Below are 23,201 nucleotides of genomic sequence, written 5' to 3'. Positions count from 1 at the left end.
AAGCCCTAAGTACACACAGAACTGACAAAGCTGAAGGGGAAAAGTGGGTGTTCTTCAGACTGCAAGGCTGGAGGTTGAATTTGGTAGGGAGGATTACACTATTGTACAGGTTCAGAGTCACAGAGTGGCTGAACTTTATTTTCGGCAAAAAAAGTGAGATAATGTTCACCACTGACTTCAGGGATTTCTAGACTGACATCTCAATGGCAAGAAGAGAGGAGGTGCCCTGAAATAGCATGGAGCTACCCAGGCTTAATATCAGCTGGTACACCTCCTTCAGGAAGGAGCAGACACCTTGCAACAGACTCTGAAGCAGGAAAGGAGGCTGTGCAGAGAACAATGAAGATCAGTGGAACTCTCTCATCTAGATTAAGTGAAAAAAAAAAAATATCTTTGTGCTTTTAAAGACAACAGTAGGCTCTCTTTTAAATCAAGGGTCCCGAACCCCCAGGCCATGGACTGGTTACTGGTCCATGACCTGTTAAGAGCCAGGCCACATGGCAGCTGGTGAGGGGCGTGTGAACAAGCAAAGCTTCACCTGTGTTTACAGCTGCTTCCCACTGCTTGCATTACAGCCTGATTCTGCATTACGGTGAGCTGTGTAATTATCTCATTATGTATCACAATGGAATAGTCATAGAAATCAAGTACACAATAAATGTAATGTGCTGGAATCATCCTGAAACCACCCCCTACCCCCAATTACTTGGGGAAAAACTGTCTTCCACAAAACTGGTCCCTGGTGCCAAAAAGGTTGGGAACTGCTGTTTTCAATGTAAGCTGTCCAGACCTCTCTCCAATTTCCTTCCCTTTCATTCAAGGGGCATCCACAGACACTTTCTACATGGCAGCCATTATGCTGGCGCTCGGGTTACAAAGCATCATTAGACCCAGATAGTTCACAGGGTAGAAGAGACAGCCAAGCACACCACTGTGACACACTGAGATGGGGTCCCTGATAGAGATCTGTACAAGGTGCTCGGTGAACTCAGGAGAGGGAATCACTGGGGGTTTCCGTTAACTAAGCCATGGAAGATTTCTCCAGATGGAAGGGGGTGGGAAATGGAAGGGAAGCACATCCACCTGGAAGAGCCAGCATGGCAGATGCACGAAAATACAGAAGAACGTGGTACAAACAGCTTACATAAGTGGAGACTAGATGATGAGTGAGGGGAAGGCAGCAGACGAAGACGAAGAGGATCCAGATCTCAACCGGCCTCACTGAAGGCAACAGACAGTACCCTATGGAACTGGAGGCCACTGAAGAACCTGAGCCAAGGAGGGCCATGTTCAAATTTGAGTTTCAGGAAGATACCGCCAATAATGAAAATAAATTTGAGAGAGAGAGAGAGAGAGGATTGGAGGCTGTTGGACTGCCCAAGGTAAGAGATTAAATAAAGACCCAGCACTAAGGCAGGAGCAGTGAACTTAGACAGACAACAGATCTAATGCCCAGCCTGGTGAGCACCTGGATGTGGCTGGCGCAGAAGAGTGCAGTCCAGGGGGAAGGATGCCCTTTACGTTTGTAGCCTGAGCTAGGATGGTAGTATTCCTCATCTATATAAAGAACTGTGAGATGAGGGGTGGGAACAGAGTGCGGAAGGAGGGAGACAGTGGGGTACGCAATGTGAGGCGCCTGCGGGGTTGCAGTTGGGGACAGGAGGCAGTGGGAGCCACAGGACTGGCGTCTGGGCTAGAGGTAGAAACTGAGGAGGCACGAAACACATGGCCTTTGAGAAAAGATAAGCTGCCTGGGCAGAGCGTCTAGGAGACTGAAAGGGAGTCCCTTAAAGATAAGCCTCTGAGAACTGTCCCAATTTGGGGGTGGAAGGGGGCTGGAGGGGGCTATCAAGAGGCTTCCAGAGGAGCAGGAGGAAAACCAGGAGGGCGTGGGAGTTTCACAGAATCCCCCAGGGAGAGGGTGGGGAGAGCAAGGACAAGGAACTGCCAAGCATTCCAACTGACTTGACTTGATGGCTGATAAGTCTCTTCGACGGAATGACAGGGAAAAGGCCTAAGTAGGATCAGGTAAGAGGGGAGTGAAGGAGTACGTCAGGGCTGCATGTTGTCACCCTGCTTATTTAACTTCTATGCAGAGTACATCATGAGAAATGCTGGGCTGGAACAAGCACAAGCTGGAATCAAGATTGCCGGGAGAAATGTCAATCACCTCAGATATGCAGATGACACTACCCTTATGGCAGAAAGTGAAGAGGAACTAAAAAGCCTCCTGATCAAAGTGAAAGTGGAGAGTGAAAAAGCTGGCTTAAAGCTCAACATTCAGAAAACGAAGATCATGGCATCTGGTCCCATCACTTCATGGGAAATAGATAGGGGAACAGTGGAAACAGTGTCAGACTTTATTTTTGGGGGCTCCAAAATCACTGCAGATACTGACTGCAGCCATGAAATTAAAAGACGCTTACTCCTTGGAAGGAAAGTTATGACCAACCTAGACAGCATATTCAAAAGCAAAGACATTACTTTGCCAACAAAGGTTTGTCTAGTCAAGGCTATGGTTTTTCCAGCGGTCATGTATGGATGTGAGAGTTGGACTGTGAAGAAAGCTAAGCGCCAAAGAATTGATGCTTTTGAACTGTGGTGTTGGAGAAGACTCTTGAGAGGCCCTTGGACTATAAGGAGATCCAACCAGTCCATTCTGAAGGAGATCAGTCCTGGGTGTTCATTGGAAGGAGTGATGCTAAAGCTGAAACTCCAATACTTTGGCCACCTCATGCAAAGAGTTGACTCACTGGAAAAGATCCTGATGCTGAGAGGGATTGAGGACAGGAGAAGGGGACGACAGAGGATGAGATGGCTGGATGGCATCACCGACTTGATGGACGTGAGTTTGGGTGAACTCCAGGAGTTGATGGACAGGGAGGCCTGGCATGCTGTGATTCATGGGGTCGCAAAGAGTTGGACAAGACTGAGTGACTGAACTGAAGAGGTGAGTGAGAGAGAAGATGGAGATGGCAAGGGGAGGTAATTCTTTAAAGAACTTGGCTCTAAAGGAGATAAACAGGGTGGTAGGTAGAAGGCTGGGGCTTCCTTAGTGGCTCAGGGTCAATGCAAGAGACGTGGGTTCGATCCCTGGTTGGGAAGATCCCCTAGAGAAGGGAATGGCTACTCACTCCAGGATTCTTGACTGGAGAATTCCATGGACAGAGGAGCCTGGCAGGCTACAGTCCATGAGTTACAAAGGGTCAGACACGACTGAACAGAACAGCTAGAAGGCTAGAGGGAGCCAAGGAGTGTTCTTGCTGTTTTATTTTAAATGATGAGAAGTACGAGCAAGTCTATATGAGACAGGGCATGGATGTATGTGCAGCTGAAGAGAGGCTGCCGCTCCTTAAGACTCATGAGGAAATAGGAAAGGACAGCATTCCAGAGCACATGAAGGGCATGAAGGACATGAAAGGCGTGACTTTATGTGGAAGAGAAGCCAGATCCACTGGGATGAGAAAGGAGGAGGTCAGGTGGTGGTGCTCATAATGAAAGAGGGTGAGAGGACAGCTGAAAGGACTGAATTTCACACTCACTGTCCTCTAGAGGGCCGAGCGAGAGGCTCGATGCAGTGGGTGGGGATCAAGGGGCATGACAGGTGAGGACTGAAGCGCTGAAACTGAACTAATGATACTGAAAGGATTTAATAACTAAGATATGTTCTCTGCTCTTAAGCTTATACTCTGGTGGGGGGACCAAATGAAGTATTTCTCTAATAAATAATAAACTGTAAAGAAATAATTCTTACAGTGAAGATAAAGTGCCCAAGAGTTGCAATGCCAAGACAGGACACTCAACTTGGGAAGACACTTCTCCAGAGTAGATTGCAGAGGTTGACTGTTTGCCTTGGATTAAGGGTGGGAGTTTCCCTTGTGGCTCAGCTGGTAAAGAATCCACCTGCAATGTGGGAGACCTGGATTTGATCCCTGGGTTGGGAAGATCCCCTGGAGAAGGGGAAGGCTACCCACTCCAGTATTCCGGCCTGGAGAATTCCATGGACTGTATAGTCCATGGGGTCACAAAGAGTTGGACAGGACTGAGCGACTTTCACTTTCAGGGGTGGAAGTGTGTGTGGGGAAGGTGTGTAGATTTCATCACAGTTGTAACACACTAAGAACAGGATGTTTGTGAAATAAACAAATCAACAGGTCCTGAAAAACACAGCCCTTTCATTTGGATGCAGAACATATGTTGGGAGGTTTCAGAGATAAATCTTTGTTTTACAACAGTCTTCCAAAATATGCATTTTAGAGATGACGTGAGGAAAAAGAACAATGAAAAAGATGACCAAAATACAGCCCACCAACATTGGGCGTCTGAATAAAGAGCAATTTGGTAATATTCAGCAAGATAATTTTTAAGTAACATATTCATCAAAAGATTGAAACACAGCCTAAATGCTCATCAACAGCAGGCCAGTTAAGTCAATGTGGTACCTCCAGACAATGGAAGATGCATGTAGCCATTAAAAGAACTGAGTAGTTCTATACATGTTGACTTGGAAATAGCTCTAAAATATATGGTAAAAGGACAAAATTAAGACACAAAACTGTGCATACAGTATGCTGCTGAACATGGGGGAAAACATTCTTCTGTTTATTAATGCAAAGAATATTTCTAGAAGAATTCTTGAGAAACTAGAACCAATCAATGACTGCCTCTGGGGAGAAACATTTATTTTTCAGGTATTTCCTTTTGTAACTTTTGAATTGTATACCATGTACATGTGTTACCTATTAAAAAGCCAAGTATTAAAAACTCATTTTAAAAATAAAATTCAGTGTACCTGGAGATAACCAAAAAAGTCAAACAGCGGTTTATTGACCTTTTCAATGATGCAAGTAATTTAATAAGCATTCCTAAAGAGCACAGCATGCTTTACGTTTTAGGATCATTTTGATCTTAAAGAAGATAAGGAAACATTTTCCTAAAGCACATTACATCATGAGCATATCAATAAGAGTCAGAGGACCATTTAATTTTAAAATTGAGCAAACTAAGTTTTGTGTGTGGGTGTAATTCAAACAAAGCCCTTGTGTTGCATTCCTAACCACAAACAAGGAAGCTTCATTGCGTGGGATGGGTAGGCTGATGAAACTGGAACTAGGCAAGTGACATAATGTCCTTCTTAGATGATTTTGTCCTAACACACAGAGAGATATGAATGCAAAGCATGTTTTGGAGAAATTTACAGTAAATTAGTTCATGTCTTTCGAGCAGTATTCACTCATCTCCTTCCATGTGCCTTCTACCTTGCTGTGACTGTGGTTTTCATTCAATTTAATTCAAACTTAACTTGAAGAAAGTAGGGGAAACCACTAGGCCATTCAGGTATGACCTAAATCAAATCCCTTATGATTATACAGTAGAAGAGGAAATAGTGACAAATAGATTCAAAGGATTAGATATGATAGAGTGCCTGAAGAACTATGGACAGAAATTTGTAACACTGTATAGGAGGCAGTGACCAAAACTATCCCAAAGAAAAAGAAATGCAAGAAGGCAAAGACGTTGTCTGAGGAGGCCTTACAAATAGCTGAGAAAAGAAGAGAAGTGAAAGGCAAAGGAGAAAGGGAAAGAAATACCCAACTGAATGCAGAATTCCAAAGAACAGCAAGGAGAGATAAGAAAGCCTTCTTAAGTGAACAATGCAAAGAAATAGAAGAAAAGAACAGAATGAGAAAGACTAGGGATCACTTCAAGAAAATAAGAGATACCAAGGGAACATTTCATGCAAAGATGGGTACAATAAAGGACAGAAACAGCAAGGACCTAACAGAAGCAGAAGAGATTAAGAAGAGGTGGCAAGGATACATAGAAAAACTACTCAAAAAAGAGCTTAGTGACCTAGATAACAACGATGGTGTGGTCATTCTGGAGTGTGAAGTCAAATGGGCCTTAGGAAGCATTACTAGGAACAAAGCTAGTTGAGATTATGGAATTCAAGCTGAGCTATTCAAATCCAAAAAAGATGATGCTGTTAAAGTGCTGCACTCTATATGCCAGCAAATTTGAAAAACTCAGCAGTGGCCACAGGACTGGAAAAGGTCAATTTTCATTAAAATCCTGAAGAAGGGCAATGCCAAAGAATGTTCAAACTATTGCACAGTTTCCCTCATTTCATATGCTGGCAAGGTAATGCTCAAAGTCCTTCAAGCCAGGCTTCAACAGTATGTGAGCTGAGAACTTCCAGAAGTACAAGCTGGATTTAGAAAAAGCAGAGGAACCAGAGATCAAACTGCCAGTATCCACTGGACCATAGAAAAAGCAAGAGAATTCCAGAAAAGCATCTGCCAATTGACTATGCTAAAGTATTTGACTGTGTGGATCACAACAAACTGTGGAAAATTCTTAAAGAGATGGGGATACCAGGCCACCTAACCTGCCTTTTTTCCAGTAGTCATATATGGATGCGAGAGCGGGATCATAAAGAAGGCTAGCACCAAAGAATGATGCTTTCAAACTGTGGTGCTGGAGAAGACTCTCGCGAGTCCCTTGGACTGCAAGGAGACCAAACCAGTAAATCCTAAAGGAAATGAATCCTGAATATTCATTGCGAGGACTGATGCTGAAGCTGAAGCTCCAATACTTTGGCCACCTGATGTGAAGAGCCGACTCACTAGGAAATAACCCTGATGCTGGGAAAGACTGAGGAGAGGCAAAAACGGCAACAGAAGATAAGATGGTTGGATGGCATCGCTGACTCAATGGACATGAATTTGAGCAAACTCTGGGAGACAGTGAAGGACAGGGAAGCCTGGAGTGCTGCAGACCCCTCTTTGTGCAAAGAGTTGGACACGACTGAGCGACTGAACACCACCACCACCTTGATGTAGTACAACGGGACCTCAGGGAGGTCACAGATGGCCGCAAGGAGTTTATAATCCTACTGGGGAGCCTTGAATGGGAGAAAAAGTATTAAACAGAGTCAGAGTATTACTCATTCACTCAAAAAATACTTCAGTGCCTACTGAGTGCCAAGTATCATTCTGGGCACTTGACATATTTTCTCACGTAACCTTTATCCTCTATGATGTAGGACACTTATGCAGTCTCACTCTTGCTCCCAGCCCTCTCCACCCATTTCTCTTCTCCCTCCAGCTAATCTCTGTGGTTAATTTCTTATCTATCTTTTCTAGGGATTTGTTACCCAAATACAAACAAATAGAAGCAGATCCCTTTCTCTCCCTTCACAATAGGAGAGTTATGTGGTGCTCTGCTGCGGCTGCTTTCAGTTGCTCAGGCATGCTGACTCTTTGCGACCCCATAGACTGTAGCCCACCGGACGCCTCTGCCCATGGGATTCTCCAGGCAAGAATACTGGGGTGGGCGGCCATTTCCTTCTGCAGGGGATCTTCCCAACCCAGTGATCAAACCCAGGTCTCCCACATTGCAGGCAGACGCTTTAACCTCTACACCAGCAGGGAAGCCCTTTTCTGAGGAGACAAATAACATGAATAATTAAATGTCACCGTGCAAGTGATTCTTAGAGGAGATCATATCTTCCTTAGTATAGAAGAATCGATTATTTGTATTTGAACAAAAATGGCTTTTCAGGCATTTCCAGTTTATGGGAAAATGATGTACCTCAAACACAAAACCCATCATCTTCCAAAATATTAAAAAAAAAAAGGTGGCAATTGTTCTTTGGCAAGGGCATTGCTTTTGAGATATCCTTTAGCCCTTTTCAGCATCCCTCACCTCTAGGTTCTGTGACTACTGGGCTCCTCAAAGCTATACTTCAGATTTTTTGGATTCATAGAAAAATCTAACAAGCAAACATTTCCAAGGCTTTCATTACTGCCTAACCTCTGTGTCTTTAAAAAGTGGCTCAGTGGGTAGAAAGGTATGCGTTAGGTAATATAACCCCATAGCAACACACAGTCCTTTGTGGAAAGAGAAGTTCTTTTTAAATGTCACATCCTGATAATATGCCCTGGGGACTTTTGGCTTTGGCAACTGAATCACAAGTAAGAGTGAAGTCTAACATCTAAAATTTGCGTAAAAAGTAAAAGCAAAATCTTTTCTTGTAAGAAGTTTTACCCCATTCTTCCACACCTGTTCCAATATCCTTTCACTACTAGTTTATCTCCTCCTCACCCTTCATTTTGAAACATTTTTAAGCTTAAATTTTATTGATGACCACACAAAACTATTATCATAAAAAAGGGACTAGCCAGGGGGTGGGTGGCTGTTTTTCACTTAGTCACCAATGGGTGATAATGCTGAAATGTCTCTTCTCACTATGCCCTCTTTCTTTCTCCTCCCCTCAACTCTGCCATCTACAGAGAAATCAGAAGTCAACTCTCCTTCCCACACTTCACAGTCCGCCTATAAGCGATGGCAGAGGTTGACACTAACAGGATCTTTGTTCTGTAACAGCATTCATCTTTGTTTTTCTTTGCCTTTCAAATACAACTACAATACAATAGCATAGAATAAAGAGATAAGCATAAGCTCTAATTAACAACAATTTCTTCTTCTCAACTCTCAACTTGGAACTAGACATTTTTTTGTTGGAGGAAGGAAGGAGGAACTTCAGATATCAGACACTACCAGTTAAATTTTTTCTTCCCTACTACCTCTTTGTGCCATAGAATATGTTTAAAGGGTACCCTTTACATCAAATACCAACCAAGATATTTCAAAAGCAAGCTAGTTATTTTTTATACAGTGCTAACATATGAATTAAATTTCATTTGCCAAAACACGGAAAGAGGGGTTTTGGTGTGTGTGAGGTAGAAGCCTTATCTTTTGGTAGTGATTTTTTTCTTAACACCGGTCAATTAAAAAAATAAAAGAAATAAATGCTCTGCAAATGTCCCAACACTGAAGACATGATTCTCTTTTGGAGTAAGTGTTATGCGTTGTATTATGTTTTTCTTTTCTCTATACCAGTTTCTCTTTATTTAGAGGAAGAAGACAAAAATGAGGAATTAAAGGCAACAATAAAACAAACGAAAGAGTAGAAAGCATTAATTTTAGATAAGAACCTTAATCAATGGTCAAAAGAAGGATCTATATTTTAAAATCATTCCAGAAAAGAATGTTCATTAAAATTTTCAGATATTATTGAAACTAGAATGAAGAGAATAATGAAAGTTTTAAGGCAAAGAGGCTGAAAACCTTATGAACACTTGCTCCAGCCCCTCAGTTCCTACTTGCTAACATTTCCATGATAAATTTTACAACAAGGAGGAATTTAATTGCTACCACCATTCACACATAACCTGACACTCTGGGGAGAAAATAATAAAACTTGGAAGAATGCTCTCTCTTATTCACCTTTAAGTGAAAGAACGCCAAATAAAACCTGAAAAACCAGCCCTGGATCCTTCTCTCTATATACACGCTTTATAATCTAAGCAGTTCATTTTCCTTTTTACCTTTTACATGGTACAATAATAAAAATAGATAAATATTCAAGTCACATTGAGATCCAGGACAAGACCACAACCGGTGCAGCCACCTGTTCTTTGCCATATCATATTTTCTTTCAAGTAGAAGCATCCCTGAGGCAAAGCACTGGCACAGCTCTGAATAAAAATTTCAGATCAAAGATTGTATAAGGATACAAGCTGCATTTGAATTATTGTGAATAAAGGAAAAGATAGTCAAATATTTAAGCCTTCCATTGTGATGGATGTCAATAAGGGACACTCAGCAATCTCAATAAACACTTCTTTCATGCAAACTCAAAGGAGACTACGCCTTTCCTTTAAAACTGAGACTATAGTTGCAGGTTCCTTTTCTTTATACAAATGTTGGCAAAGAGAATAGAGAACTTGGTTACAAGTACATAGATAAGTAGCCATTCCTTGTGAGAAACAGGAATTATTACTCTGAAATTCCCTGGGGAAATGGGGAAGCAAAACCATGAAGTTACACAACACAAAGCAATTGCTAACTTGAAAAAGATAAAAATCACTCTAAACGCATACATCGTAAGAAATACAGTGATTATACACGTCGGAGAGAGAATGACTGAAAATTCCCACACAGGACTATTGATAGTACACAGAATAATCAGAGGTGCTCAAATAATGAGAACTTACATGACAATTTAGAGAAACAGGCTTAAACTTAATACAAGATAGCACAACATCAATAGACACCTGTGAAAGGCTTGTCAGCTGAGAATCCTGCAATGCAAGATTCTAAATCTCACTCTAACATAACCGTGGGCTTACCTTGTGGCAAAGAGAAACATCCTAGATAACAACCCTCTGGACACCTGCATGTCATACTCAGGAGTGGGATATAAAGCCATTGCACTCTGCTACTGCTCTTTCTGCTTCTTCTGGGGCTGGCAAGGCTCCTCAATGATGCCAGCATCTCCCATCAGACAGCTTGAACTACCCAGAACTCACTAAGCTTCATGCAAGTGGGAGGGACTCATTTCCAGCCACCTCTGTAAACTGCCAATTAAAACTCAATTCCTGCTCTCTAAGAGGGAAGAAGAGAAACTGACCCTTAGTAACGTCTGAGAAGAACCAGCATCTTAGACAGCAGCACGCAGCTCAGGAATGCCAGAATTCTATTCTGTGGGCAGGAGGAGGAGAGAAGGAAGGAAACCATCTGCTGATAAAAGGCATCACACTGTACTCAGGAAGTTTCCTTTTTAATTGATCTTCTCTGCTGAACCTAAGCCCTCCTCCACATCCAAAAATGCCACTGTCTGCAAAAATGCATGTTAATGGCATTAAGCTTCCCACAGTTTGGGAGACTACTGAAGGAGGTCCTATACCAAACATCCACTGAGGTTCCTGAGACACACTGATGGGGACAGAACTCACTGCCAATGGAAGTGTAAAGTACCAGCTGAGCTCAACTTGCTGCCCAAATGAGAAGGAATAAAGAATCAAAGCCTGAGTTTCCACGGCCCATTCATCTCAACAGAGCACATATCACCACGTATGGTAAGTGAAGCGAACTCGCTCAGTTGTGTCCAACTCTTTGCAACCCCATGGACTCCTCTGTCCATGGGATTCTCCAGGCGAGAATACTGGAGTGGGTTGCCATTTCCTTCTCCAAGGGATCTTCCCAACCCAGGAATTGAACCCAGGTCTCCCGCATGGCAGGCAGGTGCTTTATCCTCTGAGCCACCAGGGAACTTTCACTTTCACGTATGGTAAGCACTTACTAATTAGATGAGGTGGTCATTACAATGATGATGGTGACTGGTGGTGGAGGGTGAGGAGGGGACGAGATGTTTATGGAGAAAGCACTGGCTTGGAAAATCTTGAGTTTTAAGCTGGAACATTTTGTCTCTTGAACTAACTCACTGGACTACTCTAGCCTGAGGCTTGACAGAATTTAGGTAGAAGTTCTGCCAAGATAAGTTAGATTATAGGATTCCTATTGACAGGCTGGACAGGAGAATTAGGAATCCAACCAGGAAAAGAATAGGACTGGATCAATGAGAATATTAAGCCCTGGACCACTAAGAGCTTCACCTTCTCTTTAACTTGATGATTTAGTGGGTTCCTATATATACCTGGGAGGAGGGAGTTTTTGTTCTTTCTCTTATAAATAAGCAAGAAAATCCTTTCTATTTTCTCCATGAAAAAGGAGCTATATATATCCATGACCCCCTGGACTTGGAATTGGCTCATGACATGATCCCAGCCCTCTTCAATTTCCAAATTGGTGTAGGCTTCCACGGCCTGTTAAGAGTTAGACTTGCTCACTACCCACTACTAACCTTCCACCTCAAAACCTGTAGACTCCTAAGATGATAAGCACATCATGTCTGCTCTCTCTAAAGACATCAGCGTTTCACCCCTTCCTCTGTTTCAAAACAGGACTTAGCAAGGAGATCAAACCAGTCAATCCTAAAAGGAATCATCCCTGAATATTCATTGGAAGGACTAATGCTGAAGCTGAAGCTCCAATACTCTGGCCACTTGATGTGAAGAGCCAACTCACTGGAAAAGACCCTGATGCTGGCAAAGATTGAGGGCAGGAAGAGAAGCAGGTAGCAGAGGGTGAGATGGTTAGATAGCATCACTGACTCAATGGACATGAATGTGAGCTAACTCTGGGAGAGAGTGAAGGACAGGGAAGCCCGGCATGCTGCAGTCCCTGGGGTCACAAAGAGTCAGACACGACGGAGTGACTGAACAACTAACAGACCACAGCCAACTTGAAAGAACTCTTAATGGCCAAAGCTGGAACAATTTGAGCAATAAAATAAATAACCCACAGAATAACATAATATGAAGGAGTTCTTACTTATACACATAGTCGAATAAATAAATAAATGGAGGAAAAGAGAGCTCTTCCTTACAGAAGACATCTAATTAATAAAGGTAAAAGGAATGAAGGAAACAGACTCATCTTTAGAACATTACAGTAATAATTGTCACAGGCAATATCCCTTGACAGATGCCAAAAATCAGTGGGAGATAGTTTGAGGAGAAACGATCTTTGCAAAGCCTCAAAACTACCTCCCCCTTACCCAAGATATGTGTTAACTGAAAGAAGACCAACAATAACTTTACAGTGAAGAAATCTCACCTTTAACCAGGTGACCAAGGTAACCAAGGTTAACATCACCAGTAATAACATGTATTGACACCACGTAACACTGGAAATGACCCCCTAAAAAGGACACATCGTTTCTGTGGTATTCTTGCCGAAAATGCTTAACCTCTATCCAACCATGAGATGATACCAGACAAATCGAAATAGAAAACATTCGACAAAAAAACTGGTCCATACTCTTCACGAAGTGTCAAGGTCATAAAAGATGAGGAAAGACTGAGGAAGTATCAGGGATTCGAGAAGACTAAGGGATCATGACAACTGAAGACAATGTAGGATCCTGGAATGGAAAAAGGACATTGGGGGGACGAGTCGGGGGGAGGTGATACCTGACTAAAGTCCATCAAGGGTTATAGTCTGTAGTTAGAAGTACTACACCAACACTAGTCCTTAGTTTTGATATTTACACTGTGGTTTCAAAAGATATTAACATTACAGAAAGCTGGGTGATGGGTGGATAGAAAACCTCTGTACTATTTTCACAGCTTTTCTGTGAGTCTAAAATTATTTCAAAATAAAAAGTAAAAAAGCAGAACAGGCAGGATTTGAGATCTGAATAAATTGGATGAGAACCAGACCAATTTCCAAGTTCAGTCCTACATCAGTAAAACGTGGATTGCAGAGATCTAAGAGCATAGCAAAGAATATGGGTGGACTATTGGAGGGGCTTACGATATACCTGTGGAGATAAGATACATACACATGTGAAATCCTTAGAGGATAAGTAGAGGAAAAATTTCGGCCAATAGGACATGAGCAGGCATGACGTTTTCAAAAGGAAAAAGTCTATCTGCTCCCTTACAGTCTCCCTTCATACAGACCCACCATCATGAGCCAGTTTTGACCATGAAGATGAGGGCAACCCCAGCTTATTTCAAAGATAATCTCTTCATGGTTGTAAGCACAGTCTCTGCATGGTTAGGACACCACCTAGATATACATTTAGGTTTGTCTGTTTTATCCAGCTGTTAAGGGTTGTTTTATGAAACACTTCAATTGTTTCAAACTCAAACCCAGGTCTGTGTGATTCCACTGTTCACGTTCTCAGCCCCCATTTAGTCTCAGTTCTATCTGCCTTCATCTACCTCTTGAAAGGCCCCACAATGACCCGCAAGTGTCCGGTGGCAGAAACTTGGGAGTCACACTCTTCAATCTCTTCTCCCACCCTCACCTGTTCTTGATATGTCTCTTAAATTCATCTCAAATCTGTCTCTTCTCTTGTCCCATCACCTCTTGCTAAGTCCAAGTCTTGATCATTGTTTGCTCAGGCCAGTAGAGTAACTTCCTAACTACGACTTCCTGGCCTGAAATCCTTCAGCACTGATGCTACATTAACCTACACAGCTCATGGAGTCTCGTGAAATAAAAGGCTCTGATCCTCTACACTCTGAAGATCCTAGGAGGCTGAAGGGAATAGAGATAACCTTGGGGCTTCTGTTTCTTTGGACTGTCCCTGGGGTAATCTCACACCAGTGGCTTCTCTCATAGACGGAGGCCTCTGCACATCTCAGCCTGTCCTCATTTGGTATGTTCAAACTGCTTTTGAATCTTTTTTTCAAATGAAACCTTACAAAGAATCCTCATATAGACATCAGATACAAATACTGTTTGATTATATAAAATATATTTTAATGTACAGTAGCATATTCATAAAATGGGTCACTGAATAAACCTAAATTTATGTTTATTTATAACCCAAGCTCACACATCTACATGAAAGAACTGCCCCAAACTGAAATCAGGATAACTGACAACAATGATAACTGCTACCCTGAGTGCTTATGGGTACCACTCTGTTTTACGTGCATCAGCATTTTCAATCCTCTCAGCAACTGAATGGCGAAGATTAGTTATTAAACCCATTTAACATATTGGAAACAGAACTTAAATAACTTGCCTGCAGTTATATATATAGACATATTTTTTTATTGCTTATAGTTGCTTTACAATGTTGTGTTAGTTTCTGCTGTACAGCAAAGTGAATCAGCTATACACATACGTATATCCCCTCTTTTTTGGATTTCCTTCCCATTTATGTCACCAGACAGCACTGAGTATAGTTCCTCATGTAAGTTCTCAATAGTTATCTATTTTATACGTGCGTGCACGCATGCAAAGTCACTTCAGTTGTGTCTGATTCTTTGTGATCCTATGGACTGTAGCCTACCAGGCTCCTCTGTCAATGGGGATTCTCCAGGCAAGAATACTGGCGTGGGTTGCCATGCCCTCCTCCAGGGGATCTTCCCGACCCAGGGAATGAACCCATGTCTCTTATGTCTCCTTCATTGATAGGCAGGTTCTTTACCCCTAGGCACCACCTGAGAAGCCTAATCTCCCAATCTATCCCATCCCATCCTCTTTGCCCCTGCATTATATATTAAATGGCAGAATTAAGATGTGAATTCTAGGTAGACTGATTCCATGGACCCCACCTTACTATATTATACTGCCTTTCATGCTGGCACACAGACTTACATGACAGCGATGAAAAGGATGATAAGAATGAGAACATCATCAATATACCAGCACCTAATATTTACTTCACCGACAATGAGCAGGCTCTGTGCTAAGTGCTGTGAATATCTCATCTCCTTGAATCCCCACAACTGTCCTATGAAGTAGGCTGTTATGCTAATTGCTGAGTGGAGTGGCTGTGAGCTCAAACTGTCTGAATTTGAACCTACCACCTAACTAGATGCCTTTACACTAGTGCAAACCTCACAGCACTAGGGTGAGAATCTGACGAGGTATGCAAAGCCCTAGCACACAGGAAGCCCAGATAAGTAGTTACAAATTTTCATTAGGCCAACTTTGTAATCTCGGGACATTTCTCAATGAGTATCAGCTCAAAGACGAATCCATCTTGTTGTACGAGTCATTTCCAAAGTGTAGGGCATTGGTATATCTCTGAGTATCTTTAATTATAGTTTAAAAAATGGCTGTGAATGTAGTTTTTTAAAAGATATTTGCATCAAATGATTTGAGGGACCCCTCAGATTACCTGCCAGGAACCTGATGCTTCTTCAGAACCTGGTTTGGAAACTGTCATCAGGATGGTTATCCTTCTGAATTCCAAGCTTCTGCCTGACCTCCTCACCTCTCTCATTCATCTGTATTTGTGACCAGACTTGGCCCTCATTCCCTCTTCCCGCAGCCAAGTCCTTCCAGACCACTCAGCAAGGTCCTCCGTGCCTCTTACCTGTGCTTCAGCCGAGGTTTAACCCCTCCTGACCATGCTACTTTTCTGTGCTGGGGGTCAGAGGTGAGGTGCTCTGGGCTGAACGAGTCAGAGGTGCCAGTGTCTGCAGGGCCCGGTTCTGCACACGCATCTCTGGCGAAAGGAGGAAAACAAGAAGTTGAGCGTGGTGGTGTTCGCGGGCAGGGTGGATAAACGAATCCAATATGGACAAGGTCTGAGAATTCACTCTAGAGCTGGCGCAGCGCAGTGCAGCTGAGCGCAGAGGTCTAAGCCTGCACCCACCCAGGCACTCTGTACTGGTGGGGGTTGTCATCGTCCCCTATCTGTGTTTCTACAATAAGTAATAAGGTATACTTCCCAATCTCAGAATTCTAGATTTTTCCAGCCAAGCAGGGAGAAAGACTCATTGACCATTATGAAGAAAAACCTGCCTATAATTCAGGATCTGTTAGTGAATAAGTGAAAAACTTGAACTCACTGAAGGAGGTGGTTTCCTGAGACAACAAGTTTCTGCTGCCTCCCGACCCAGGGTAGCTGGAAGGAGAGCAACACCCAGAGCACCAGCCCTGGCTCCGTTTGCACAAGCGAGTCCAAGCTATTTCAGATTGTTTAGATTCCACTGCGCTGGAGGCAAGCCTTTTGTGTGTCCATTTAAATCCACCCGCCCCCCGCCCCCAGTCCCTAACACCATTTCCCTAGCGCTTTTCCTCCATACACCCAGGGAGCCAGAGAAAAATGTTAAGCCCCGAGCGGCCAGTGCGTTCCTCGTGGGAACAGATGTATTTCTTCTCCTGTGGAGTCTTGGCTTCTTAATTTCCAAACACTGTGTCTTCACCTCCAAGGTCTGCTCTTGATCAGCGAGTCTGTTCCCTGCATCAGACTCTGAGGCAGGTTCACTACACTGGGTACCAGTAATATGCTTTCATGTCTCTTTGAGAGCTGACCGGTAGCCCCCGCACCACACCCTATAAGCAGGAATCTGAAGAAGGTGCAAATGCCTGCGGTTTCTCTTCTGCACAGGCCTTGGGTGAGAAGTGGTGGGATTAGGCATGGTATTGATTTCTTTGTATTTCAGGATAGGGAGGGAGATGATCAGTCAGCAGGGAGTTTCCACTTCTAAGCTTTTGTCTAGTTTTATCTAAGCGTAATCACCTCCTGTGTTACCTCACTTTTCTCAACAATTTGAGGATGCCTGACTTGGAATATATTCAGTATTCCCCTAGACCAGAAGTCTGAAAGCCTGGTTGAGGTTCTGTCACTTGTGAGCCGAATGACACCGGACAATAAATGGTGAGCCCTGGGCTCCTCATGGGGAACCTGAGAATATGGCAGAACCCACAGTGTAGGAGCCTGGCCCCGGAGTCTGATCAAGTCCTGGCCCCAGCCACTGAGCAAAACTCTGTGACCTTGTCCTCTCTGTGCCTCTGTTCTTGGATCTCTGAAATAGGTGCAAAGGAACAATGGCTTTCATAGCATTGTTGAGAAGCGCTGTGTTAGTTGCTCAGTCATGTCGGACTCTTTGCAAGCCTATGGACTGTAGCCTCCATCCACGAAATTCTCCAGGTAAGAACACAGGAGTGGGTTGCCATGCCCTCCTCCATGGAATCTTCCCAATCCATGATTGAACCTGGGTCTCCCACATTGCAGGTAGATGCTTTACCATCTGAGCCACCAGAGAAGCCCAATTCAGGTAAAGCACGTAGAATAATAATGATGTCTGTACCTACTCAGCACTCAGCAAATCAGCTCCTATAATTATATGTATCCTGAGGAGTTGCTATCAAGCTTCTACATAATATCTGTTAACTGTCCCGCATACTGCCTATACATGGGGTATCTGCTTAATGAATCATTTTCATTACTGTCTTCAACCTTCATTTTAGAACTCCTTTCAGCCAAGATTGTTATGTAAAACAGACACAACTAAAAGACCTAATTTATGCTGGAAGTAACAGCAAAAAGAGCCTTGTCCAGAGTTAGCACGTCAGAGCCTTTTGCAGAATTCATCAATGTGGTCTCTAATTAGGGTTTCTCCTATAGCCCTAAGCCACAAGAAAAAGCTCTGACGTGCTAACTCTGGACAAGGCTCTTTTTGCCCCAGTGGCCATCTGGTTTAAGCTGAGGTGGAAAGTAGACTCAAAGGCATCTTATCAAATCCATGAACGTAAAGACGACACAGCACATCCACAGCCACCCATTGGTAGAATCCATTTCAACAGCAAGCTTGTCTTTCTGGCTCTCCTCTAGACCCTGCTGCTGTCCATGGGAGAAAAAAGAAAGACCAGGCCTAAGCTTTCACAAAACCTTTGCGGCATTTAATAACTTCCTCATTTTGCGCCTAAACCACAGTTGTTGGCTCTGCCCTCTCTGCGAAATGGCAGAGTCCTTCTCTCTCTCCTTAGCCCCTACTCCTCTCTGGAGGCACCAAAAGATGGAAGGTCCAAGGTGCAGGCTGTCTGGGGTGAAGGGCTAGAAGGAAGAGCAGGCAAATAGGAAAGAGATGGAAGCAAGAAGAACAGGAGGCTGTTTCATCTTTTTAAGGATTTTTCACGCAGGATTCTTCTCACCCCTAGCAGAGATCAGCACCCCAGCAATGACCTCTGGGGACCAGGCTGAGGTTAACAACCAGGCTAAGTCACAGCACAGCCTCCCTGCCAATCTTCACCTCCCCTGACCCTGGGTGGGCTGCCTGGATGCTCGACACCAAGGAGGAAGCAAGGCTGAAAGGAAGGCAGGAAGGATGACCAGCACCCAGAACATACCTTCTCTGCCCTAAACTCTTTCTGGAATAATCAGGACAACAAATAAACACTTTTAAACTCACATGTTCTAGTGAAAAGAAATTCCATAGTGAATCTTGCTGGCCAAACTGGTGAGATGTTTTTGAGGGTTGTTTTTAATATTGTTTCTTACTACTGTCCAGTCTCAGTACCACAAACTATGAACAAGGAAACAAAAATCACAGCTGGCTTGAAAGATTTACCAGGGGCTAAAACAAAATGATTGTGATGCACTAGCCCAGTGTCATCTGTCTTCACCAGATAAGAAACAAGAAACCCAGGCCAACCACCTACATATTTCTACTTCCTATGATAAGTACATTCATATTCCCGGCCCCCACTGTTCATACATGAATGTGAGAATTGGACCATAAAGAAGGCTGAGCGCCAAAGAATTGATGGTTTCGAACTGCGGTGCTGGAGAAGACTCTTGAGAGTTCCTTGGACAGCAAGGAGACCAAACTAGTCAATCCTAAAGGAAATCAACCCTGAATAAGGACTGAAGCTAAAGCTCCAATACTTTGGCCACTTGACGAGAAGAGCCTACTCATGAGAAAAGACCCTCATGCTGGGAAAGACTGAGGGCATGAGAGGGGGACGACAGAGGATGAGATGGTTGGATGGCATCACTGACTCAACGGACTCAAAAGAGTTTGAGTGAACTCTGAGAGATGATTAAGGACAAGGAAGCCTGCTGTGATGCAGTCCATGGGGTCACAAAAGAGTCGAATACAACTTAGCCACTGAATAACAGCACAGTTCACAATTTATGAATATATACTAACTGCTTTACTATTTGGTATTTTAATAGAGTCCTTAACTGCTTTCTGAACTGAGCTTCAGCCAATACTGAAGAAGCAGTTCCAGATCGCCCTGTTCCTGTAGCTGTCTTGAACACCAAGGGGAGGTGTCTGGAGAGGATCTCTCCAGATCCCTTTAGCTCCTGATTTCTACTACATTTCCATGAGGATGGGCAGAGGGGGCTCCAATCTCCTTAGCATGGGCTGTTGCAGCCGTAGGAAGAGCTCAGTTCTGACAATCAGCAGTTTTCTTCTTTTGGTTGTTGTTTTGCCTGGGGAAGCTTCCTCGCCAGCCACATCCACTCCAGTCCCCCTCCAACCCAGGGGCCAGGGGCACCTTTAAAAAGAAAACTAAATGGATTATGTCATCTCTAATAATAAAACTTGTGTAGCTTCCGCATGCACTCTGGAGAAAATTCAAGTTCCTTAGCTTGTCTGTGAGGCCTGAGTGACCTGGTTCCTGCCTGCCCTTTAACATCACCCCTCTCACCTGCGGTCTTTGCTGGCCTGCCCTGAGCACCCTAAGCCTGCCAAGCTCTCCACTTCACACATGTAGTTCCCTCCACCTGGAACAGTCTTCCTCCTGATTCTCCGCTTGACTGGCTCGTCCTCAGCCTTTCGGTCCAGGGAGCACGCCACCTCCTCAGAGACCATTTCATCTGCCTCATACAGTCTCTGCCCAGCACCTGGTCTTTCCTGTTATTGCACCTGGGGCCACAGGTAAATGTCTATTTGCACACGGATTGCACTGGTCAGAAAGTGCAGCCAACTCAGGGTCCACGGCTGGCTTTTCTTCAGTTTTGCGCTTTTAAACCACTACATACCCAGGGCCTCAGTGAGTGGCTCACGATAGGCACATAATACAGATTTATAGAAACAATCACAGTTGACTGTAAAGGGAAAAACTGTGATGCATCCAAAATGGAGCTCTATGCCCTTCAACTTTTAAAGGCATTAAATTGTTTCCGCATTTTGGGAAAGCTGGGGACCTCTTTTAGTCACTTTCTGTATAAAGTTATAAGGGCTTCCCTGGTGGCTCAGTAAAAAATTCACCTGCCAATGCAGGAGACGCGGGTTCGATCCCTGGGTCGGGAAGAGTCCCCTGGAAGGAGGGCATGAAACCCACTCCAGTAGTCTTGCCTGGAGACTCCCATGGATAGAGAAGCATGGCAGGCTACGGCCCATGGGGTCACAAAGAGTTGGACTCAACTGAGCTGCTAAACAACAACAACATGTAAGGTTGTGAGTTGACCCCTTTATAAAGTAGAATTAGGCTCTAACTGTTGGTCCCTGTCACAACAGCTGGCTTTTGTGGAGTAGACAGGAGCAGTGCTGGGGGACCACTGACCACACCCTTCACCTAACAGTTGGCACAGCTCAGCACCATCTTGCTGCCTTATGTTTTGAAGCCACCAGAATGCTTTTTGAGATTAAACAGACAGAAGTGCATTTATACAGGGCTAAGTTGTCCTCAGAGTCCCCTGGAGAAATTCCTTTGGATTTAGGTGGGGTGCTTGCATGTATTCATTTTCATAATCTGCTCTGTGAAGTTGCGTTTGTGGGTGCCTGGGTCTCTATGTTCTCTTTCTGCTGCTCCGGGTCCATCATGCAGGAAGCTGCATGTCATCATCTCTGCATCCTGTTTCCAGGCCTCTCCTCGTATCAGAACTTCAGGTTCCCCTGCCTCTCTCTTCCCTTCAGTCTCTGGGAGGCAGAGGGAGTCTGGATTCTCCGCCCCTTCAGTGTGTGGCGGAAGATATTAAGAACCCATGCCCTCTGGCTCAGATTTCTGCTCTTAGCCTAACGCAGCTGTTCCTCGTTTGCTGATGACTGGGCATCTATCAAAGGTGTCACAGAAGTCTTCAGTGAACTGCCCTCTCTTGAAAAGCCCCTTGTTTCTATTACTGATCTTTTGGTTCCTATATATTTAGACAGAACCTTTTGGGTCACTGTCCCTTCCTTAATCTGCTCCATATTTACTTTTGACTGCAATGCTACCACCTCCGGGGCCCTAAGACTAGTCCAGGGCAAGTCCATAAGAAAACCAAGGGCCCTCATGCAAGGGCTTAGATTAAACTGGTGACATCTTTACCACTGGAGCACACAAACACTCAAGAGTGTGACCTTAATTCAACACAGTAAGTGGCCGGCTGCATAACTTGTATGAACAATGTGGATTCTGCAGCCAGCTGCTTAGGTTCCTATTCTGGCTCTGTCACCTAGCAGGTGTCTGACTTTGGGCAGGTCACAGCCTCTTGCGCCTCAGTTTCCTCCCCTATAAATATTATAATACCCATGTCAAAGGGTAGTTGTGAGGCTTGAATGAATATGTGTAACACATTTAGAACGGTGCCTGGCAGTGTTTCCTTCTTACCAATGGCAAGGAAATTTACATTTCTTGGACACATGGTATGTACCAGATACCGTGCTTTAATAGGTTATTAATCTTATCATTTGAGACAGCAATGATCCTCATATAGATAAAGCAAAAAGAAATAAGTAGAAAGTAGTCTGGCCGGAGACCACACCACCCCTCACACAAGGCCTGAGGGTCCCAAGATCGTGCATGCTTTTTTCTTAGGCATCAGCCACCTGCCAATCGACATGACCATTTCTGCCACAGGACCCTTTTGCCATTCATATATGACAGAAAGCGATGAATGAAGACAAAAGACCAGAAAAAGTACCAAAATGTTACTACTGGGTGATAGGATTAAGGGTGATATTTTTCTTCCCTTTTTCTGTATCTTGCAAATTGTTTACAATTAACATTTATGATTGTAGTTATCAGAAAAAGTAAAATCAGCCTTAATTTTTTTTTCCTCACAAGAATGAATCTCAGTCTAATTTCTCCATAGTTTTAAAGGAAAATCTTTGTCAGGAAATGGTAGTGGATGTACTACGCTGGGAGTAAGTTTGGGCAATGGAAAGATTTCATGCCACTATTCCATCTGAGCCCTAGGACCTCATCTGTAAAAAGGGGACAGAGTATTATCTGCCTGCTGACACGGCTGTGGGATCTGGTAAGCCTGGCACGTGATAACCACCACAAGAAGGGAGCTATTATCATTTGATCCAAGTGGCCTACATGAGATGAGTATGGGAAGGCACCCAAGGGGTGTGATAGGATGCGGGTATAACGATTGGCTCTTTCATTCCTTAAAGAGGGCAACTGCAAATGTCCAAAGCATTTGGTGAGAGATATAAATGTCAAAGTTCTTGCATATAAGAACAGGAAATAAAAGGCGTTACCTGGGCCCCTTAGGAACAGACTGGGGCAGAAGGCCCAGCAACCAGCGTGAAAGAAATGGTTTCTGGAGTATCAGGGCTGACAGCATCAGCCTGAGGATTCTTCTACAAGCCTCGTTTCAGCAGAGGGAGCTTCAGGCACTGAGCAGGGATGGGACTCAGCGAATGTGTCTGCATGGCTGTTTTAAAAACACGGTGAGGTTAGGCCCAGGTCTTTTTAGCCCCTGGAGTCCTCTCACCTCAGGCTCTAGGGAGTGAGACCCCCTATCCCCCTGCAAGTGGGAGTGGATGACAGACCCTGGCTCTGGAAGGGAGGAGGCTGCAGTCTGTGGGAGGTGAGGTTTCTTTCTCCCGTGCATGCTCAGTCATGTCCAATTCTGTGACTCCACAGACTGTAGCCCACCAGGCTCCTCTATCCATGGGATTCTCCAGGCAAGAATTCTGGAGTGGGTTGCCATTTCTTCCTCCAGGGGATCTTCCTGATCCAGTGATGGAACCCGGGTCTCCTGCGTTGGCAGGCAGATTCTTTACCACTGAGCCATCAAGGAAGCCCTTCTCTCTTCCATCTACATGCAAATAAGTTGCTCCTGTCCTAGACCTGCCTGGAGAAGAGGGATGGTG

At 44.1% G+C, this 23,201-nt stretch overlaps 1 protein-coding gene and 1 long non-coding RNA gene across 3 annotated transcripts in view; one reads left to right on the top strand and one right to left on the bottom strand.

The window, feature by feature from the left end:
• SHROOM3 (shroom family member 3) overlaps nt 1-23,201 on the bottom strand; it is a 330,073-nt gene that overhangs the window by 41,424 nt on the left and 265,448 nt on the right. For both annotated transcript variants that reach the window (XM_069594398.1, XM_069594399.1), the window contains one exon: nt 15,752-15,883. In XM_069594398.1, coding sequence (XP_069450499.1) covers nt 15,752-15,883 — 132 coding nt within the window. The remainder of the gene's footprint in view (nt 1-15,751; nt 15,884-23,201) is intronic.
• Nucleotides 10,482-13,087, top strand: LOC138442668 (uncharacterized). The gene is made up of 2 exons (XR_011257813.1): nt 10,482-10,925; nt 11,811-13,087. It is a non-coding gene; the product is annotated as an uncharacterized lncRNA (long non-coding RNA).

The sequence above is a fragment of the Ovis canadensis genome, chromosome 6 (genome assembly GCF_042477335.2).
Source record: "Ovis canadensis isolate MfBH-ARS-UI-01 breed Bighorn chromosome 6, ARS-UI_OviCan_v2, whole genome shotgun sequence".
In the NCBI taxonomy this organism is placed as follows: domain Eukaryota; kingdom Metazoa; phylum Chordata; class Mammalia; order Artiodactyla; family Bovidae; genus Ovis; species Ovis canadensis.
The sequence above is the reverse complement of the archived record's forward strand: the minus strand, read 5'-3'. Positions and strand labels throughout refer to the sequence as shown.